This window comes from Ailuropoda melanoleuca, chromosome 1, assembly GCF_002007445.2.
Source record: "Ailuropoda melanoleuca isolate Jingjing chromosome 1, ASM200744v2, whole genome shotgun sequence".
Lineage (NCBI taxonomy): Eukaryota > Metazoa > Chordata > Mammalia > Carnivora > Ursidae > Ailuropoda > Ailuropoda melanoleuca.
In genome coordinates, this window is record NC_048218.1 from 135,959,174 (window position 1) to 135,976,054 (window position 16,881).

General features: G+C 36.1%; 1 protein-coding gene across 1 annotated transcript in view; it reads right to left on the reverse strand.

The window, feature by feature from the left end:
- The window catches only part of SEMA3D (semaphorin 3D), a 200,649-nt gene that overhangs the window by 52,211 nt on the left and 131,557 nt on the right, over window positions 1-16,881 (reverse strand). Inside the window, 2 exon segments of the mRNA XM_034667196.1 lie at window positions 6,593-6,735; window positions 16,198-16,326. Of these exon segments, the coding sequence (XP_034523087.1) occupies window positions 6,593-6,735; window positions 16,198-16,326 (272 nt within the window).

The following is a 16,881-nucleotide window of genomic DNA, read 5'->3' on the forward strand; positions in this document are numbered from 1 at the left end:
AAAGTTGCAAGCAAGCCTTACTAAAGTGACTGGTATTTCCACACTGTAACTTACAGGGTGGGTCTTGAAGGGACACACACACACACACACACACACACACGTGTGGTAATAAACACCACACAGACATAAATAATAGTATCTGAAAGGACTATTCAGAAGGTTTATTTCAGGCTATTTCACCGGTTCTTTCGGTTAGCATTTATTACCTCGCCATGGAGATCTGTGTACTTTACTATTTATAAGAGCAGATCGGGGTGTAAGGTGCACCATTTGGTGCTTGACAATATTGACTGTACAACAGAATTTAAAGAATTATAAAGTCTGGCAAAGCTTTAGAAATCATCTAGGCTAAGCTTCTTATTTTAAATATGAGAAATGGAGTAAGAAGTTTGACTGGCAAGTAGGGAGACCACTGAAAAATAATTCATGAGTCAATGTGTTCTGCCATTTACAAAGATAAACATAACTGAGTTCTAAAGAGATTCTTCAGATGGACGTACTTATTCTCCCGAGGCTGTCATTGATCAATGTTGTCCAATGAAAGGATACTCTAATTCAGTTTCCTTACTACTTTTCGTGCCTCTCCCTGTCCACACCTCTTGTCTAAAGTTTGTTGTTCAAATTGTTCACAAAATTTTCACCAGACATGTCTCCAAATTCTTTTGACTATGTCCAGAAATAAGATCCACCCTCCAAATACAAGTACTGCTAAAAATGAAGGCTAAATAATAACCATAATTTCAAACATTAAAACTAACTCTCATCTCTTCCCATTAACCTTTAGTAACTGACCTATCTCTAACCAGTCCCTGTCCCTAATATACACACACTACTACTCTTGCACTCTTAAGGACAGTTAGCTGGTCTGGCTCCAAAAGTGTGAGTGTGTATGCATGATATGTGTGTGTGTGTGTGTGTGTACATGATTTTTGACATTTAACTTTCTGTAGTAAGACAAGGAACTTACATTATTCACATCTTCTACATTGTTGACTGCTTGAAAATAGAGACCCATCTAAGTCACTCTTGTTTTCCAGTACCTTCCTCAGTATCCGCCACATCCGAATTCATATGATCTCATTTAAGTCTTTCATTTGCTTGGTAACATCATCATGGAAGAGATAGGTCCCCTCATTTCCTAAGTTAAGAAGCTGTGCTAGGGCGCACCTAGTTGGCTCAGTTGGTTAAGCGTCTGCCCTCAGCCGGGGTCATGATCCCGGGGTCCCAGGATCAAGTTCTGCATCGGGCTCCCTGCTCAGCGAGGAGCCTGCTTCTGCCTCTCCCTCTGCCTGCTGCTTGTGCTCTCTCTCTCTCTCTCTGTCAAATAAATAAATAAAATCTTAAAAAAGGAGAAGAGGAAGAAAAAGAAACTGAGCTAGGAAGGTGTAGAGAAGAGTTGTAAACCTAGATCTGCTCTCACATTGAATATTCCTATCATTAGAGCAAAAGTTATTGGTGATATCCTTATTGCCAAATTGAATACCTGATTTTTAATCATAATCTTATCTGACTTCCTTTCGGTGTGTGACATTCCTGACAACTGCTTTCCTCTTGAAACAACTTTTGTCCTTCATTTGTGACGCTACTCTCCTCCAGTTCCCCACCTAACTACCAAGCTACTTCTTCTCAATTGCCTTTATAGTCATTTTTCTCTCTCTCTATTTTTTTCTTAAATATCCTTGTCTCGGGATTCTGCCCTTGCTCTTTGATTCTGTACTACGTATTTCCCCGGGCGATTTCACACACTTCCACGACTTCAAGAACCACCAATACATTGGTGATTTCCAAATTCGCGATTCCAGGTTCATATTTTCAACTGGCTATTTTGGCAGCATATCCCAGAGCCAGGTCAAGTTCGACATGTCCAAGTATAAAATCTACACCATTTTAGGTATTTTTTATCTCAAATATCAGAAGATATCTCTTTGTGAATTTTCCTGATCTCTGATTATCTTCTGGAAATCACAATTACTAGGAATATAGGAGCCGGTGTCTACGGGCGAGTACTAAAGTATCTGGGACAGGAGTAAGGAAGAATTAAAATGCATCAAGGATCCAATAGGACAGGAACTTGTTGCAGCCTTTCATACACATCATGATGTCAATATCTGCAATATCAGTCAGTCCTAAATACAAACGGGGAAGATAAGACTTCTTAAGGCTGTTGAAATTTTATGATGTTTTATAGGGGAAGCAATCACTATCCTGTTAATTTTCCATGTACTTGTTATGTTCCTGTCACAGCAAATCTCTTTCGAGATCTTTTTTTTTTCTAAGATTTTATTTATTTGAGAGAGAGAAAATGGGAGAGAGAGACAAAGAGAGAGAGAGGGAGAGAGAGAGAGAGAGAGAGCGCGCGCGTGAGCGGGGGTGGGGTAGAGGGAGAAGCAGATTCCCCAGTGAGAGGGAGCGTGATGAGGGGCTCCATCCCAGGACCCTGGAATCATGACCTGAGCTGAAGGCAGATGCTTACCTGACTGAGCCACCCAGGCGCCCCTTCAATTTCTTAAATGTTTTTTCCCACCTCTGAGATTTCACATATGCTTCGCCTTCTGCCTGGAATGTTCCTCCCTATCCCTGTCATCTTTTCCCTGCAACTTCCTAATCATTTTCAATGTCTGGTTCAAAAGTTACTTTCTCAGACAGATCTTCCACAGTCAATCTAAAACCCACCCATTTTTTTCTAACCACAACCTGTGATCCCCCCCCCCATTTTAGCACTTACCACACTTTCTAAATATATATTAATCTGTGTGTTTTCTTGTTTAAGGCATATATCATTTACTAGGTCACAAGCTCAGTGAATAAAAATATCACTTTTTTCTTTTAATCTTCTATAAAACTACTGTTTATTTAGCCTAGCATTGTGCACACAGTTAAGTAAGTGAATACTTTGATAGTCTTTATTTATACTGTAGCCAGTAGCCACGTGATACTACTTATTTATTTTTATTATTTTAAGTTTTTATTTTAATTCCAGTTAGTTAGCAACACGCATGATACTATTCAAATTAAAATTAGTTAAATTTAAATAGCATTAAAAATTCAGTTCCTCTGTCATACTAATCAGCTGTTAATACTAATAACCACATGGCTCCTGTGTTGGAGAGTGTGCATAGGGAACATTCCCATCATCACATAAAGTTCTGTTGGACAGACTACCCTAAGCAATTAATAAGGAAGTCGTCATAAATTAAGGATTTATTAGACATTTACATCTAGATTCTGTGCATTCTATTGTATTCATTCCTATTTCCTTTAAGGAACCACCTAACAGGTCCCAAGTCACAAATATTTCTCAATCCAGATAGTTGCTCGAATTATTGCTAAGTATATCTACCCATCAAGTCACTTCTTTTCTAAAAAACATTTACAACTTCTCATTGTCTACAGGATAGAGTTTGGATTCCTTAATATGGAAACAAGACTTCTTATCTTCCAATTTACCACTCCAAGCTCAAATGACATTGCTCCCCATATACACCCCTCTAGGCCCACTTACAACAAGATTTCACCCTTCTGTAAATCAAATATACTGTCACAATGCTGCCTGAAAGGCCTATCCTTTCTTTTCCTTGGTGTAGTCCTCCTCCTTCTGTAGGACTCAATTTTTGAGCTTCACCAAATACGCAGCGTTCTCGGCTCCTACCTCTGTCACATTATGTTGTGATTATCTGTTTATATGTCTATTTCCTTCACTGTTCTATGAGATTTCAAAGAAAAGGGATAGTGGTTTACTTATCTCCCAGTGTCTAGCGTATTGCATTTTGTATAGAACTTATATTTTGTTATTATTGAAATAATGGAATGATATAATTATGAAAAAGTGGGTTACAAAATTGGAAAGACTCACCCTTATTCTATAAACAATTCTTTACTAATTTTTGTGTAATTTTTGCCCATTTCGAAAACCTCCCCACCAATCACTCACTATACACTACCCAGCCTAATAGTACCATCTTTGACAGGCCAATTAAATGACTTTTAGTTTAGTAGCTGCAGAGGTAGGGAACTCTTAAACTGCCAACAGTTTGGGGGCTGAAGATCATCAGTTACAAATGGAAACAAATAAAAACAACAAAAACAGAATATTTCTAAGTAAATGAGCCTATAGGAATATCCTGGTGGAACAGAGAGTATAAAGGACTTTCACATTACTGAAAAGTTTTTTAAACTCAATAAAGTGTACACAGTTCACTCTTTATCTTCTCTAACATGATCTCTGACTTCTTGGATCTTTGCTTATATATCTACCAAACTCAATTTTGTTTCATAGCATAGGCATACATTTGTTATTATTTCTTGAAAACTGAAAAACAATATTGTAATAATCCCATGGGGGTAAAAAAAAAAAAAAAGAACCAACAGAAAGGAATAATATGTTCTGAGTAATGTCAGAAGAGCATTTTTATGTGAAAATAATATATAACAGCAACAGTGATGATGCTGAACGGTTTTTTTAATTAAACTTATTACTGTTTTGATGTATATTTAAAAAGATTTCAAGTCATTTTAAATCTTGTCAGTGAAATCCACTTGTAAGTGTTCACTTTTTGCTACACTTTAATCCTAAATTAAGTAAAGTTCAAAACTGTCAAGGCATGCTGCAATTGAGAAATTTTAAAGATGCATGCAGAACCAAATATTGTAAATATTTGGCCAATGGATCATATGTGTGGTGGGAAATTCTGAAGATGGTACTAACTAGAAACAGTGATTGAGTAAAGAGATGTAAGAAGGACCTCTATTATATCTTTTTTTTAAGGAAATTCATCCATCACATGTCCTTATTTGATCTCACAATTTGTTAGCTTTTTATCCAAACACAATGGAATGACAAAATCTTGCTGTGTGGCCTTAGAGTTTTTTGTGGTGGGAAGATTCCTGTACTACAATTCTCTCAGTCTTTTCAGTTCTATACGAGTTTGTTCATAATTAAAACAAAATAACCCAGGGCTGATACTTAAGAGACTCCATCATATTTTTAATATATAAGTTTATAAAGGGGGCAGCTAAATTTTTCTTTAATATATTTTTTCACCTCAAACTTAGCTTTCAGTATGTTTAACAATAGGGCAAAAAAGTAGTATTTTGTAACAAATGATTTTCTATCAAATGCATTAGACCTATTAAGAAATAAGTATTGAACTCATTCACAAAACACTCACTTGTTATATATGTTCATCAGAAAGTGACTTGTAAATCTTTTTTGACATGTTTAATGTAGCTCATTTATGTAAATGATGTCAATCCGCAGCGCAGCTTTTGAGGGTTGGAATACTGTTGTTATAAAGCATGCTTCAGTACACTAACATGCTACGACTACTCCAAGCAATGGCCATTCATCTCTAGGCAAGAGGCTTCAAGAGAAATTACTGTGAATTCTTGGCCTCTGAAAGAATGAGGATGCTTTTTAGAGAATTCTGTCCCCTGGGGGTGAAGGGATCAGTGGGAGACAGCATCACTGGCTAGGACACTAGGTAAAGAATGATGTGTACTCGCAAGCTGGCCTCATTCAAAAGCCATGTTTTCATTAGCACTTTTAAGTGCTGTGATGGTTTGTATTTCTGTCCCTGGAAGTGTTCAAAAGCCTGAGGGTATAGATTGAGACAAAAAAAAAGTGATAAGCTCAAATGGAAGAAAATGAAAAGTTTGTACAAGACCAAAAAAAAGTTTCCTATTGAAAGTATTTATTAACTTAACAGCTCTTCTTAATAACAGAGTTTATGCAGAAGGTGTCTGGCTATTTAAGAAAAGTTATTTCAAGGAAGATAAATCCCTCCCAAAAAAATATTGAAGTCAAAAGTGTGATCCCAGTAGCATTATTATTCTATAAAGCTTGTATTCGCTCAAATGAGAACTTGAATGGAACAAAATGGAAGTGTTTCATAGGATTCTGTTTTCCTGTAACCTACACAAAACAGCAATCTTAAAAAATGAATTGCAGCGCTCTTCAAAACAAATGTTTTGCATTTTGGTTTATTTGGGTTTTTTTCTTCTTATCTCATTTATTTTCAAAACCTAATCAGATAAATGCTCTAGAAAATATTTACTATAGTATTACTATAACCATATTTCCAACTTATTTGATCCCTATAAAGATACATAATTTTACATGTGTGATGTGTTTTCATAAAAATACCAGATCTAATTCTGTTAGTGTTCAAGTAACTCCAGTGATTATGTTACTTTCAACTTCAAAATCAAATTTAATGTACAAAAGCATTTTAATTTCCATGGACCAGGACAATGCAGTGATCTTACTGGGAATAGAGAAAACTGGCAAAGGGATAACCCATCAATATAAGAAGCAAGGTGCCAAAGAGATCTAACTCAAATCTGGGTAACAGTTCATACTGGAAAAGAAACAAACAAACAAACAAAACCCAAAACGACAAAAAAACTCTAATACTGGAAAAATTTAATCTTTTTTTTTCTTTTCATTTTGGATCTTAAAAATTAGTTATGTAAGATAGCATGAATTTATCCTGCCACTTATGAATGATGGACCTTAACTTTTACTTCAACATTATATAATTAATTGTTCATACATATACATACATGCCACTTAAGTAAGATAAATATATCTTGCCTTACAAACTCTTCCAACTCGAGAAAGGATGGTCTTATCAGAAGTAGTGCCTTCTTGAGATGATTCACGAAAGAAGAAATATATTTTATCATCATCTGGATTATAGGTGTCTGGTATAGGGAAAGTTCCAATAAATTTTGCTCCTGTTTGAAAGAAAAGAAGCTACAGATTAAAATACTGAGACAATTCAGCCAAGATAACATTCGTGTCTTTGAATGTGACATAATTATCAGCAGAAAGGAAAAAAAAAATGAACCATGAATGGAATGTGGGAAATGAGACATATACACAAATAAACATGACACGATGTAGAAACATGTATTAGCATGCAGAAGTCTCGAACAAGTTCTCTAGGAACTCCAAAGAGCTGGTGAGAACATGACTGGCTGATATTCCAATTGTTAACAACTCAACTAAATAACTTAGAAAGTCCTTTTATTTGAAAGAATCACTATTTTTTAAATCACAATGTATAGAATGAATAGCTTAGGGAAAACTATAAACATATCCCAAATTTTTATGTATTATGATGTTATTTGCTGCATTTTGTGTAATTGCTAAAGGGAAAAAGTGAATTAAAACAACTAATTAATAGAGCTTGGGTTGACTGCAGTGTAGGCTCTGGGGACACTCTTTGCGGGTTCATATCCTCTCTCTCCCACTTACTACAAGGGTGACCTTATATGAATTTTTCTCTTCTCTATGCATCAATTTTCTCATGCCTAATACAAGTCTACCAATCATCTACCTAGTAGGATAACTGATATGATAACCAAGTAAATTAATATATGTTAAGCACTTGCTATCTGGCAGTGCCTGGCACATAATAAGGGCTCAATAAATGTTATTAATTATTAAGTAAATCTTCAGGATGATAATCATTATTATGACTACAAACAAGAGAATGATAGAAAATTTAGCACATCCACACACTTGTTCGAATAACAGGTAGCTGATAAAAATGAAGAACACAGTTCTAAATGTACTGGAGTGGAAAGATGCCTGTAATACACGTCAAATGAAAAGAATATTAGCAACTCAACTAACCCCTTTGCACTGCGCCAATGACAAGCCAGTCTGAGTTACTAATTCCTTGTTTAAAAAGTATTGGGCATTTTTAAGTCTGGCTTTTATAGAATTGTGAATGATGAATGAACCAGGTAACAGATCTGTAATGAGGTGATACTAATTTGGAAATAGTTCTTTTGATTAAGGCAAGATAGAGAGAGTGGTTATTGAAGAAGGAAGGAAGAACCTCAATGAAGTAGAAAATACCAGATGCCCAGAAGGAAGCACAGAGCACTCTTCAGAAAGCAGAAGCAGGAAACAAGAGAAGACAAAAAAGTTTGAAACTACAACCACTAGCACCACAACAAAAACAGAAGAGAGAGTAAGCAGGTGAAAAAGATCAACATTGCCTTATTGCCCTGTACCCCAGCAGTCCTGAAAATCATCCCCCTGCTAAAGTAAAGCAGTAGGTCAATAGCCCAGGAAACAAGACTTCCTAACAGCCTTCTTCAATAAACAGAAGTTAACGTTTGATTCCAAGTAATGGGTAGTTCAGTCTTCATTACCCCAGCCAGGCTGGGTCAACTGGGGTCTCCTATCCAATCTCTTCTGGGCTTAAATGGGAAACTTTAAGAGAAAAAATGAAGGGGAATTATGTGAATGAACTTTCTCCCCTTTGTTCTTTATTATTTCCTTGTTCTTTCCCTGAAGTTTAGAATTCCAAGGAATTCTTATGCTCTTGATAATCTCATTTTGATATAGTCTTAGGTTACATAAAAAAAAATAAATTTTAGAAAACTTTCTAAGGTTTTGGTGGAGTGCCTGGGTGGCTTGGTTGGTTATGCCTCTGCCTTCGGGTTAGGTCATGATCTTGGAGTCCTGGAATGGAGCCCCGAGTCTGGTTCTAAGCTCAGCAGGGAGTCTGCTTCTCCTTCTCCCTCTGCCCCTTCCCCTGTTCATGCTTGCTCTCTCTCACTCACTCTCTCTCAAATAAATAAAATCTTAAAAGAAAGAGAGAAAGAAAGAAAGCCATGTAGGGTTTTGGGGCGCCTGGGTGGCTCATTTCATTTGATTTTAGCTCAGGTCATGATCTCAGGGTCCTTAACTGAGCCTCACAGTGGGCTCCATATCAGCAGGGAGTCTGCTTAAGGATTCTCCCCCTCTCCCTCTGCCCCTCCTGAGTAGGAGTAGGACACAAAAGGGATAAAACTGAAAATGTACATAAATTATAGGAATATGATTGGCTTGTTTTATCTTAACAAATATTTGAACTTAAAAAGGGGATTCACACAAGTAGAATTTATCATAGCACTCAAATATAATTTAAATAAAAGTTCTACATGAAACATGTCACCCTTGTAATATTTATATCCTACCACTTTAATGATTGAGTTGAATTTATAATTAAAAAAATAATATTGTGGTACAAAATTTACAGTCTTCTTTCTCCAGAGAGGAAATGAGAATTCAGTGATATAAAACAGAAACTCATTACAGGTAAAAAAAATTTCCAGTGTGAGAGACAGAGTGGCTTGTAAAGCTTTCCTTAGATACTCAGATGGGCGAAGTGGTTACAGGAGCCAACTGCTAAGTCTTCACTTGTTTACCAAGTTCAACAAAAAAATCAATTCTACGACAAAGCAGAATGTAGACGGTCTGCAAGGAGTCCAAATACATATGACAATTACTATTCTCCTATTGCAGAAATACACAGAAAAACCTACTTTGGATATTGAAAAAATTATCCAAGTGCAGGTATCACCATTTGAAATGGTCAAAGGTAGGATACGACACTAGTCTACATTCCAGGAATTTTAATTTATGACATCAGTAGGCGAAAATTGAGTAAATACTTTTCCAATTTATATTTCTTTTAATAACACAAATGATCAATAGATCCTAGATGTTCATAGATGAACAATCACTTTATTCAGTGACTATTGGTTTTATTGGATTCTGTTTTATATGTTGGTTCTCTTTTAAGTACTATAAGACAACCATTCTGGAGTACTGTAAGAGAATTGAATGATGGGAGTTTTTAAGCCAAATGTTTATTATAGGGAGAAATCTAATTATGAAAAATGAGGTAGTATCAAATAGTACTCTATTGTGTGATTTAAATAATAAGCATACTCATGAGGTAAAAATAAATATGTTTCAAGAATAAAAAATATCTTCCTTGCAGATTCAATTGAGGTCCTGTCTTGGAAGAATATTGATGCTAGTATTTTAATACAGAAACTCTTTCCTGAGTTGCTGCCAAGTTTGAGTAAAAATAGTTATCATTTAATCAGTGTATGACATGCACAGTTGTTGCATTAAAAATTTAAAATCATAACAATAGACACCTGGGCTTTATTATAATAGCACATTTTCCCTCTTCGGCATTTAAAATACATACTCTAATAGGGACAGAATTTGAAATCATGCATTTTCATAAATGTGCTATTAGCATGACACTAAGAGGCACTGCTTAACGAAAATGGCATCAACCCACGGAGCCTGCAACATGCATCATGAACCTTTCTGCACCGGATGGCACACCTACCCCATGATTTAACAAATAGTGACTTCCTTACTTTCCTTTACTTCTTCTTGCAATATCTTCTCACCACAACTTTTTAAAAATGTTACCCTTTCAAGTGGAAGGAGAATTGGAGACAACTGAACTCTCCAGGAGAAACTTCAAATGAAAACTGCCTCCATATGTTAAAAATAAAAATTTAAAACAAAAGCTCTCATCCACTCCAGGAAAGAAAACAAAAACATATGCATTTGAGGCATCATTGTTTGTTTTCATTTTCCAAACGGTCATACTTCTAAGCTTTATTCTAAAATTCTCACAAAAACTCAACTGTATTTGAGTAACCACTGTGACTTCTAGCTACATCCCTGTTTGCTGATGGTTCTAAGATTAACTTGATAAAGAAAAGTGGAGAAGTGTGAAACCATCTAAGACTTCATCCGGAACTTCCCACAGTACTGCACCTTTGCAATTTTTCATCCTCCTGGTGAGGTATCTTACAGATGGATTAGTCTCTCAAAGGAGGAGTCTTGATTCCTACTCCTTAAGGCTACTGAACCTGGATTAGACAAAGTCTTAGAGAAATTCTGACAAGGATCCTTGGACTGGTAAGTGAAGAGAATAGGTGATCTCACTCTGGCTAATTCCAGGCAGGGCAAAGAACAAAACATGGCATAAACACAAGAATCAAGGATTATATGGACTTAAAAACGATCCACAGAGGATCATATTTTTTAAAAGTTTAATTATTTCAGGGGTGCCTGGGTGGCTCAGTCGTTAAGCGTCTACCTTCAGCTCAGGTCATGAGATCAAGCCCTGCATGGGGCTCCATGCTCAGTGGGAAGCCTGCTTCTCCCTCTCCCACTTCCTCTGCTTGTGTTCCCTCTCTCACTGTCTCTCTCGGTCAAATAAATAAATAAATAAATAATAAATATTATTATATAATAATAAAAATAATAAATAAAATCTTTTAAAAAGTTAATTATTTCAACACAATTGCAAATTTAATTTAATTCTTGTATTTTGCTTAATCTAAATGTAATATCAATTTACATTTACGAGAGTTAATCACAAACATGTAAAAAGTAGGATTATAAGCTAAAAGTGAAAGTATAGAGAGCAAAATTTAACAGGAAAAAAACTTTCAAGCTGTCTAACCAGATATAAATAACAAAATGATGTTATAAGATAGAGGAGAAACCGATTTGATATTGACACCAAATCCATCATTTGAAATATTAATTATCTGTCAGTTCTTTCATCCTGGCAACATTTTATGAAACTGAGACATGAGTTTCACATCTACATGTTAAATGAACAGTAAAGAAGATTTCCACTTGTGTTGCATTATTTGACTCTGAGCTACTGCACATGATTAAGAAGTAAGTACACTTTAGACCAGCACTGTCTAATAGAAAATCATGTGATGATGGAAATGTTTTATATCTGTGCTGGTCGATATGATAGTCCCTAGCCCATGTGGCTAGTGAGCTCTTGAAATATGCCCAGTACGACTAAGGAACCAAATTTTAAATGTACTTAATTTTAATTATTTTAAATGTACATGTGGCTAGTGTCTACTATATTAGACAGTGCTTAGAACAAATAGCCTGTGTCAGTAACTGCTACATCAGGTCCAGTGTTAAGGCAGAAACAGCCTCTATTCCCGTAATTTCCACCAAAAGGGCAAACTTGCAATTCAGGAGATAGGATACACTATTGCTTTCAGAAGTTTGGTACTGGAATGGAAGGACAGTCACCCTGTTAGCTTGGGGGCTAACAGACCTGGACACACCTTCTTCATGCTGTCTTAATTTATGGAATATGAGGTTGAATAAGATAATTGATAACATTATTCCAAGGGATTTCACACTTCCTCTATCACTATATTTTATTTCCCCACACTCCTGACTCCAGCCAGATGACCCACTGACCCGTCTTTGGACCACAGGTTGACTCTATCTGGAAGATGGCCACTTCTCAGATTGGAGAACAGGAATGCTCCCTCAGCAAGTCAGTCTTTAGCCTTAACCAATCAAGTACTTCCTCATTACAAGAATCTCATGTAGTTTCTACGATTTCTCCCTTGCTGTGCCCTAGTTTCCATGGACTGAGAAGCTCCAAGGTTGAATGGATCTCCTGAAGCATCGTGCTTTTATTCTGGCTTGCCTGTCCATCAGCAAGCATCTGACCTAATGTTCTCACTAACCCTGACTTCAGGAGATTCTGCCGAGGTCTTCCACGTCACTTACTGAACCACACGTTCTCTCTCTGCCCTAGTACCTACAACCAAACCCACATCCTCAGTTTGCTCTTGCACAACATAGCATGTGGGCATGGACTCTGTCTGCAAATGAGGCTACAAAAACACGAATGTGCAGTCAAAAACGCAGAATTTAGGTTGATCATAAAATACATCATAAAATGTCAAGAAAAAAGTGTCTAGAGCAAGAAAGACATCCCTGATTTTCAATCTCATACCTACTAGCTATCTATGCACAATACATCTGACTTCTAATCTATCCTCCAAATGTAAAGTGGGAATAGCAATTCTTTTAGGATTATACCAGTAAATAAAATAATACTTTAAAAGTATGTAAAATAATGAACAGTGTGGATGCTACATCAAATAAATTTGAAGGAGAAGAAATTAGTGATAGGAATATGAATTAACAAACAATAAAATAGTGGCAAGAACCCAGAGATCAAGTGATGAAGACCTATAGCAAGATGGTGGCCACGGAATCAACAAGGTCGATAGAAATTTTGACGGAAGTAAAGGCCCCTAGTGATAGATAAGATAAAGAGGCTGGGGGAGAGGAAGGAATCAAAGATAACTCAAGGTAACTGGGTGGATAACATTTAGAAAGTAAAATAGAAATCAGGAAACTGGTATTGAAGGGCAGGTTAGAAAGGGAAAACAAGATCATTTTAAGTTAGACTCACAGGACTTTAGATTTTAGATCCAATTAGTCTTTTACATATCTATATCTATATCTGTATCTGCATATATTTAAAGAAACTCAAGCAAAGGATCACAACTTAAACAACTTGTAAAAAAAAAAAAAATCAAAGCCCCTTAGTGGCACTATCAGGGTGAAGGCTTAGATATCTTTATTCGCATATAAAACAATCAGTTTCTTTCTTGTAATCTAGGAAAATATAAGACACCCAGATAAATATTTTTAAGGGCTCTGAGTTGCAGAAAAAAGGTTTGGAAATGTAGTTTCAGGAAATGCTGGAACACAGGAAACAGTTGGAAATCTGAGAGTGGATGAGCTCACAGAATTATGAAATGCAAAGAGAGAGAAAGAAAAGGTGGTCAGTAGTTATAAATGCTAAATAGATGTCAGTGAACCACAGAGCCCTTGGTGTTTTAGTCCCACCTCCTGCCTTTTTCACCTTCAAGAATAATGACAATCATGGTGGTGACAGCATTGACCCTGAACTGCTCTTAAAATTGTCTTCCATCAGACTTTCCAATATGATCTTCCCTATGTGATCTAATTTAATCCTTAGAAAAGCCTGTGAATAAATACTATTATTATGCCAAATTTTTGGCAAAAAATGTAGACGCATAGAAAGGTTTGACCAAGGTCACAAATAAATGATATTCAGGATTTAAACCTACGTAATTAAATCCCACAGAAACAAAGCTGTGATTCTTGTCTGAACTAGGACACTTGAGAGCTATAGAGCATTAGAGGTAGACTGGAAACGTCCAGGGCAAATCGGGTTATATGGTCCCCTGGCCATTAATCACTAAGCACTCTGCCTTGAATGTCTTAGAACTATAAGTGTTCTCCTAATTCTTAGTCATTTGCCTGCATTCAGTCCATTGAGACTTTTCTACTGTGTATCCTTTCTCCTTTTTTCCTGCTACTTCTTTAATCGCAAAGTTTTCTCAGTATCCAAAACTTTCTCTTGAATTCCATCCTCATATCCTTAGATTCTTCTATTCCCAAACAAATATCTTCCATTTCAAATATTTGTTGCTGTATATTCTCATATCCATATCTCCACTGCCAATACCTCTGTTCTTGTCCCACCTTTTTCTTGTTTCCTTGCTATGGCTTCTTTCTCTACCCTTACTCTCTTTTAGACTTCTCTTCACATTACTGTCAGTTACCTTTATAAAAAAGAAAAATTCGATTCCCTAATGAAGAGCAGGGTATGCATGAAGAGGGTGAAAAGGCACAAGTCCAGTTATAAAACAAGCAAGTCATGGGGATGTAATGTACAGCATGGTGACTACAGTTAATATACTGTATTGCACGTTTGAAAATTGCTAAAAGAGTAGATCTTAGAAGTTCTCATTACACACAGAAAAGTACTTCCAACTATGTATGGTGACGGATGTTAACTAGACTTATTGTAATCATTTTGCAATATATACAAATATCGAATCATTATATTATACCCTTGAAACTAATATAATGTTATGTGTCAATTATACCCAAAGAAAAAAAAAGAACTAAACCATCGTTAACTTCCCCGTGATGTCAGGATAATATTTATAGCTCTCCAGCCCCAACTCCCACTCTCTTCTAATGCTTCCGGTAGTCGTCCCCGTTAGGTCAGTAACCCTCCCATGTAATCTTTCCAAGCCCAGGAGTAGAACAGCATTCAGTATGCCAAGGACCCTCAAAAGTTGTTATTAAATGTTAAACCAACTCAAGGCTTCCTACTTTGTAATTCTCTTCATACAGCATTTAAGAAAAACATGTTAGTCAAACAATAGTCGAATAAAGATTTCCTACACTTATTAATTCAGCATTGTGGAAGACTTCTTAATGGACATGTCATTGTTAAGGAATAAATAGAATAATCTCTGAAAAGAGTGGTAATATGATGACATTTGTCCTCCCAAGATCAAGAAATACAATCTATACTTCATTTTAAAGCCATAAGTATATCTTGTTACCTAAACAGATGGGTAAGTTTTTCTATTTGGTAAAAATCCATAGAATCACTCTCAAACCAAGTATTTCCACAAAAACCTCGTAAAGCTCAAGAAGATAATCTTGCCTTGTCTGAACGCAGAGAAATTAATGAGTAACCACAGAGCTGGTAGATATTCTAAATTTGTTTTCCCCATTAACAGGGCTCTCTTTTGTTCAAGGGAGATCCCATTGTTGTGTAAACAAATGGATCTGGAGCTTCTGACTGAAGAAATGTTTTAAAGTGTTTTTCCCTTTTGTTTATGTTGTCACTGCTTAAATGATACTGGGAGATAGAGAGATAGCCCCTAGGAAATGTCTACCCTGGCCTCCTCCACTAAATCCCAGTATTTATGGTGGGAACAGAAATGGTGTTTATCTGCTTAAATGGCCATGTTATGTTATTCTGCCATGCTGTATAATAAAGTCCTATGATAATTAGAAAACATTAGACTCTCATGATAAAACCCGGCCTGCTGTAGAGCAGGAGAGCATAAACAGACATAAATAAATAAATTAATTAATTAATTAATGCATTAGTGGCTTTTTTTTAAACTCAGAATATGACCTCCAAACAAAAAAGTAATCAGATATACTAATGTCAATATTAATATGCTTAAAATTTTAGAGGAACATGTCAACCCAACCATAAATAACCTTTTAACAGAAGAAGTTAGCATTACAAACTATGCCCTTGTCATTAGGCTCATAGACAGTACTTGGCTTCGTCATTAAAAAACAGACTGCAGGAGAAAGATCATCGACTTGAACCCCAGGTTCTACAACTGGCAAGTTACAAGAACTTGACCAAATTTCTCAACTTTACTCTGTTTACTCATCTCTAAAAGGCACATAATAATAATGTATACCTCATATGTCATTGTGGACATTTAAAAAATCAATTAGAGCATGGTACAGCGTCAAGAACAAGAGCACACTTTGAGTAAGTGTCCGGTATTATTATATACACAACAGGTTCTGGAGATTTGTCTAACTTAGTGGGGAATTCTTCAAATGTATTTTATAATGTTAAGCTAAACCATTTATTCCCAAACACATGTGAATGAGTAATAATGAGTTTCTTATCTACCCAAAAGCAAAGGCAAAAAAATGAAAAGAAAAAAATCACTAACCATTGAGCCAGTAGTGCTCTGAAATGTCAGTTCTGATGTAATGATGGTCGTGAGTAGGCCCAAGGGACCGCGTGAATGCCGTGTCTTTGCCAAGGAAATCAGATGCTGTTCCAGAGTAGAGGTACTCATCTGAGCGCGAGAAGAGAATACACAGGACTTCTAAGAGTACAGCAGCAGATACTATTTGCAATACACTAATTTCATTCCATGAAACCAAAGACGTTTATTGCTTAACATGAGAAGATACTGTTTCATAAATTTCACATTCAAATTTTGAAAAATTTGTAGAGTCGAAGACAAGATAACTCAATGATCTTTGGTACGCTGGTGCAAGAGACCTGAAGATAAAAATGGCCAAAGTCTTCTGAATTCACGATTGCATATGCATTAGCTTCTCTTATGAATAAGCTCTTCCTCTTTCCTCTCACCCCACAAATAATTCAAGGATACATCATAATTAGGAGTTTGTCTTTGTAGCAGCACAACAAATACTAAAAAGTAAATGCCATAATGAGGAATGGATTGTGTAATTAGTATTTACTTAACCGACACAACCTCAATGACCACAACTTTCTCTGCCTAACCTCTGCTGAAAGGGAGCTTTCAGCACTGAAGTCATTCTTGGTAATAAACATGTTGCATTCCTTGTAGCTAATCACATCTCTAATGGTTCTGATAAACAGG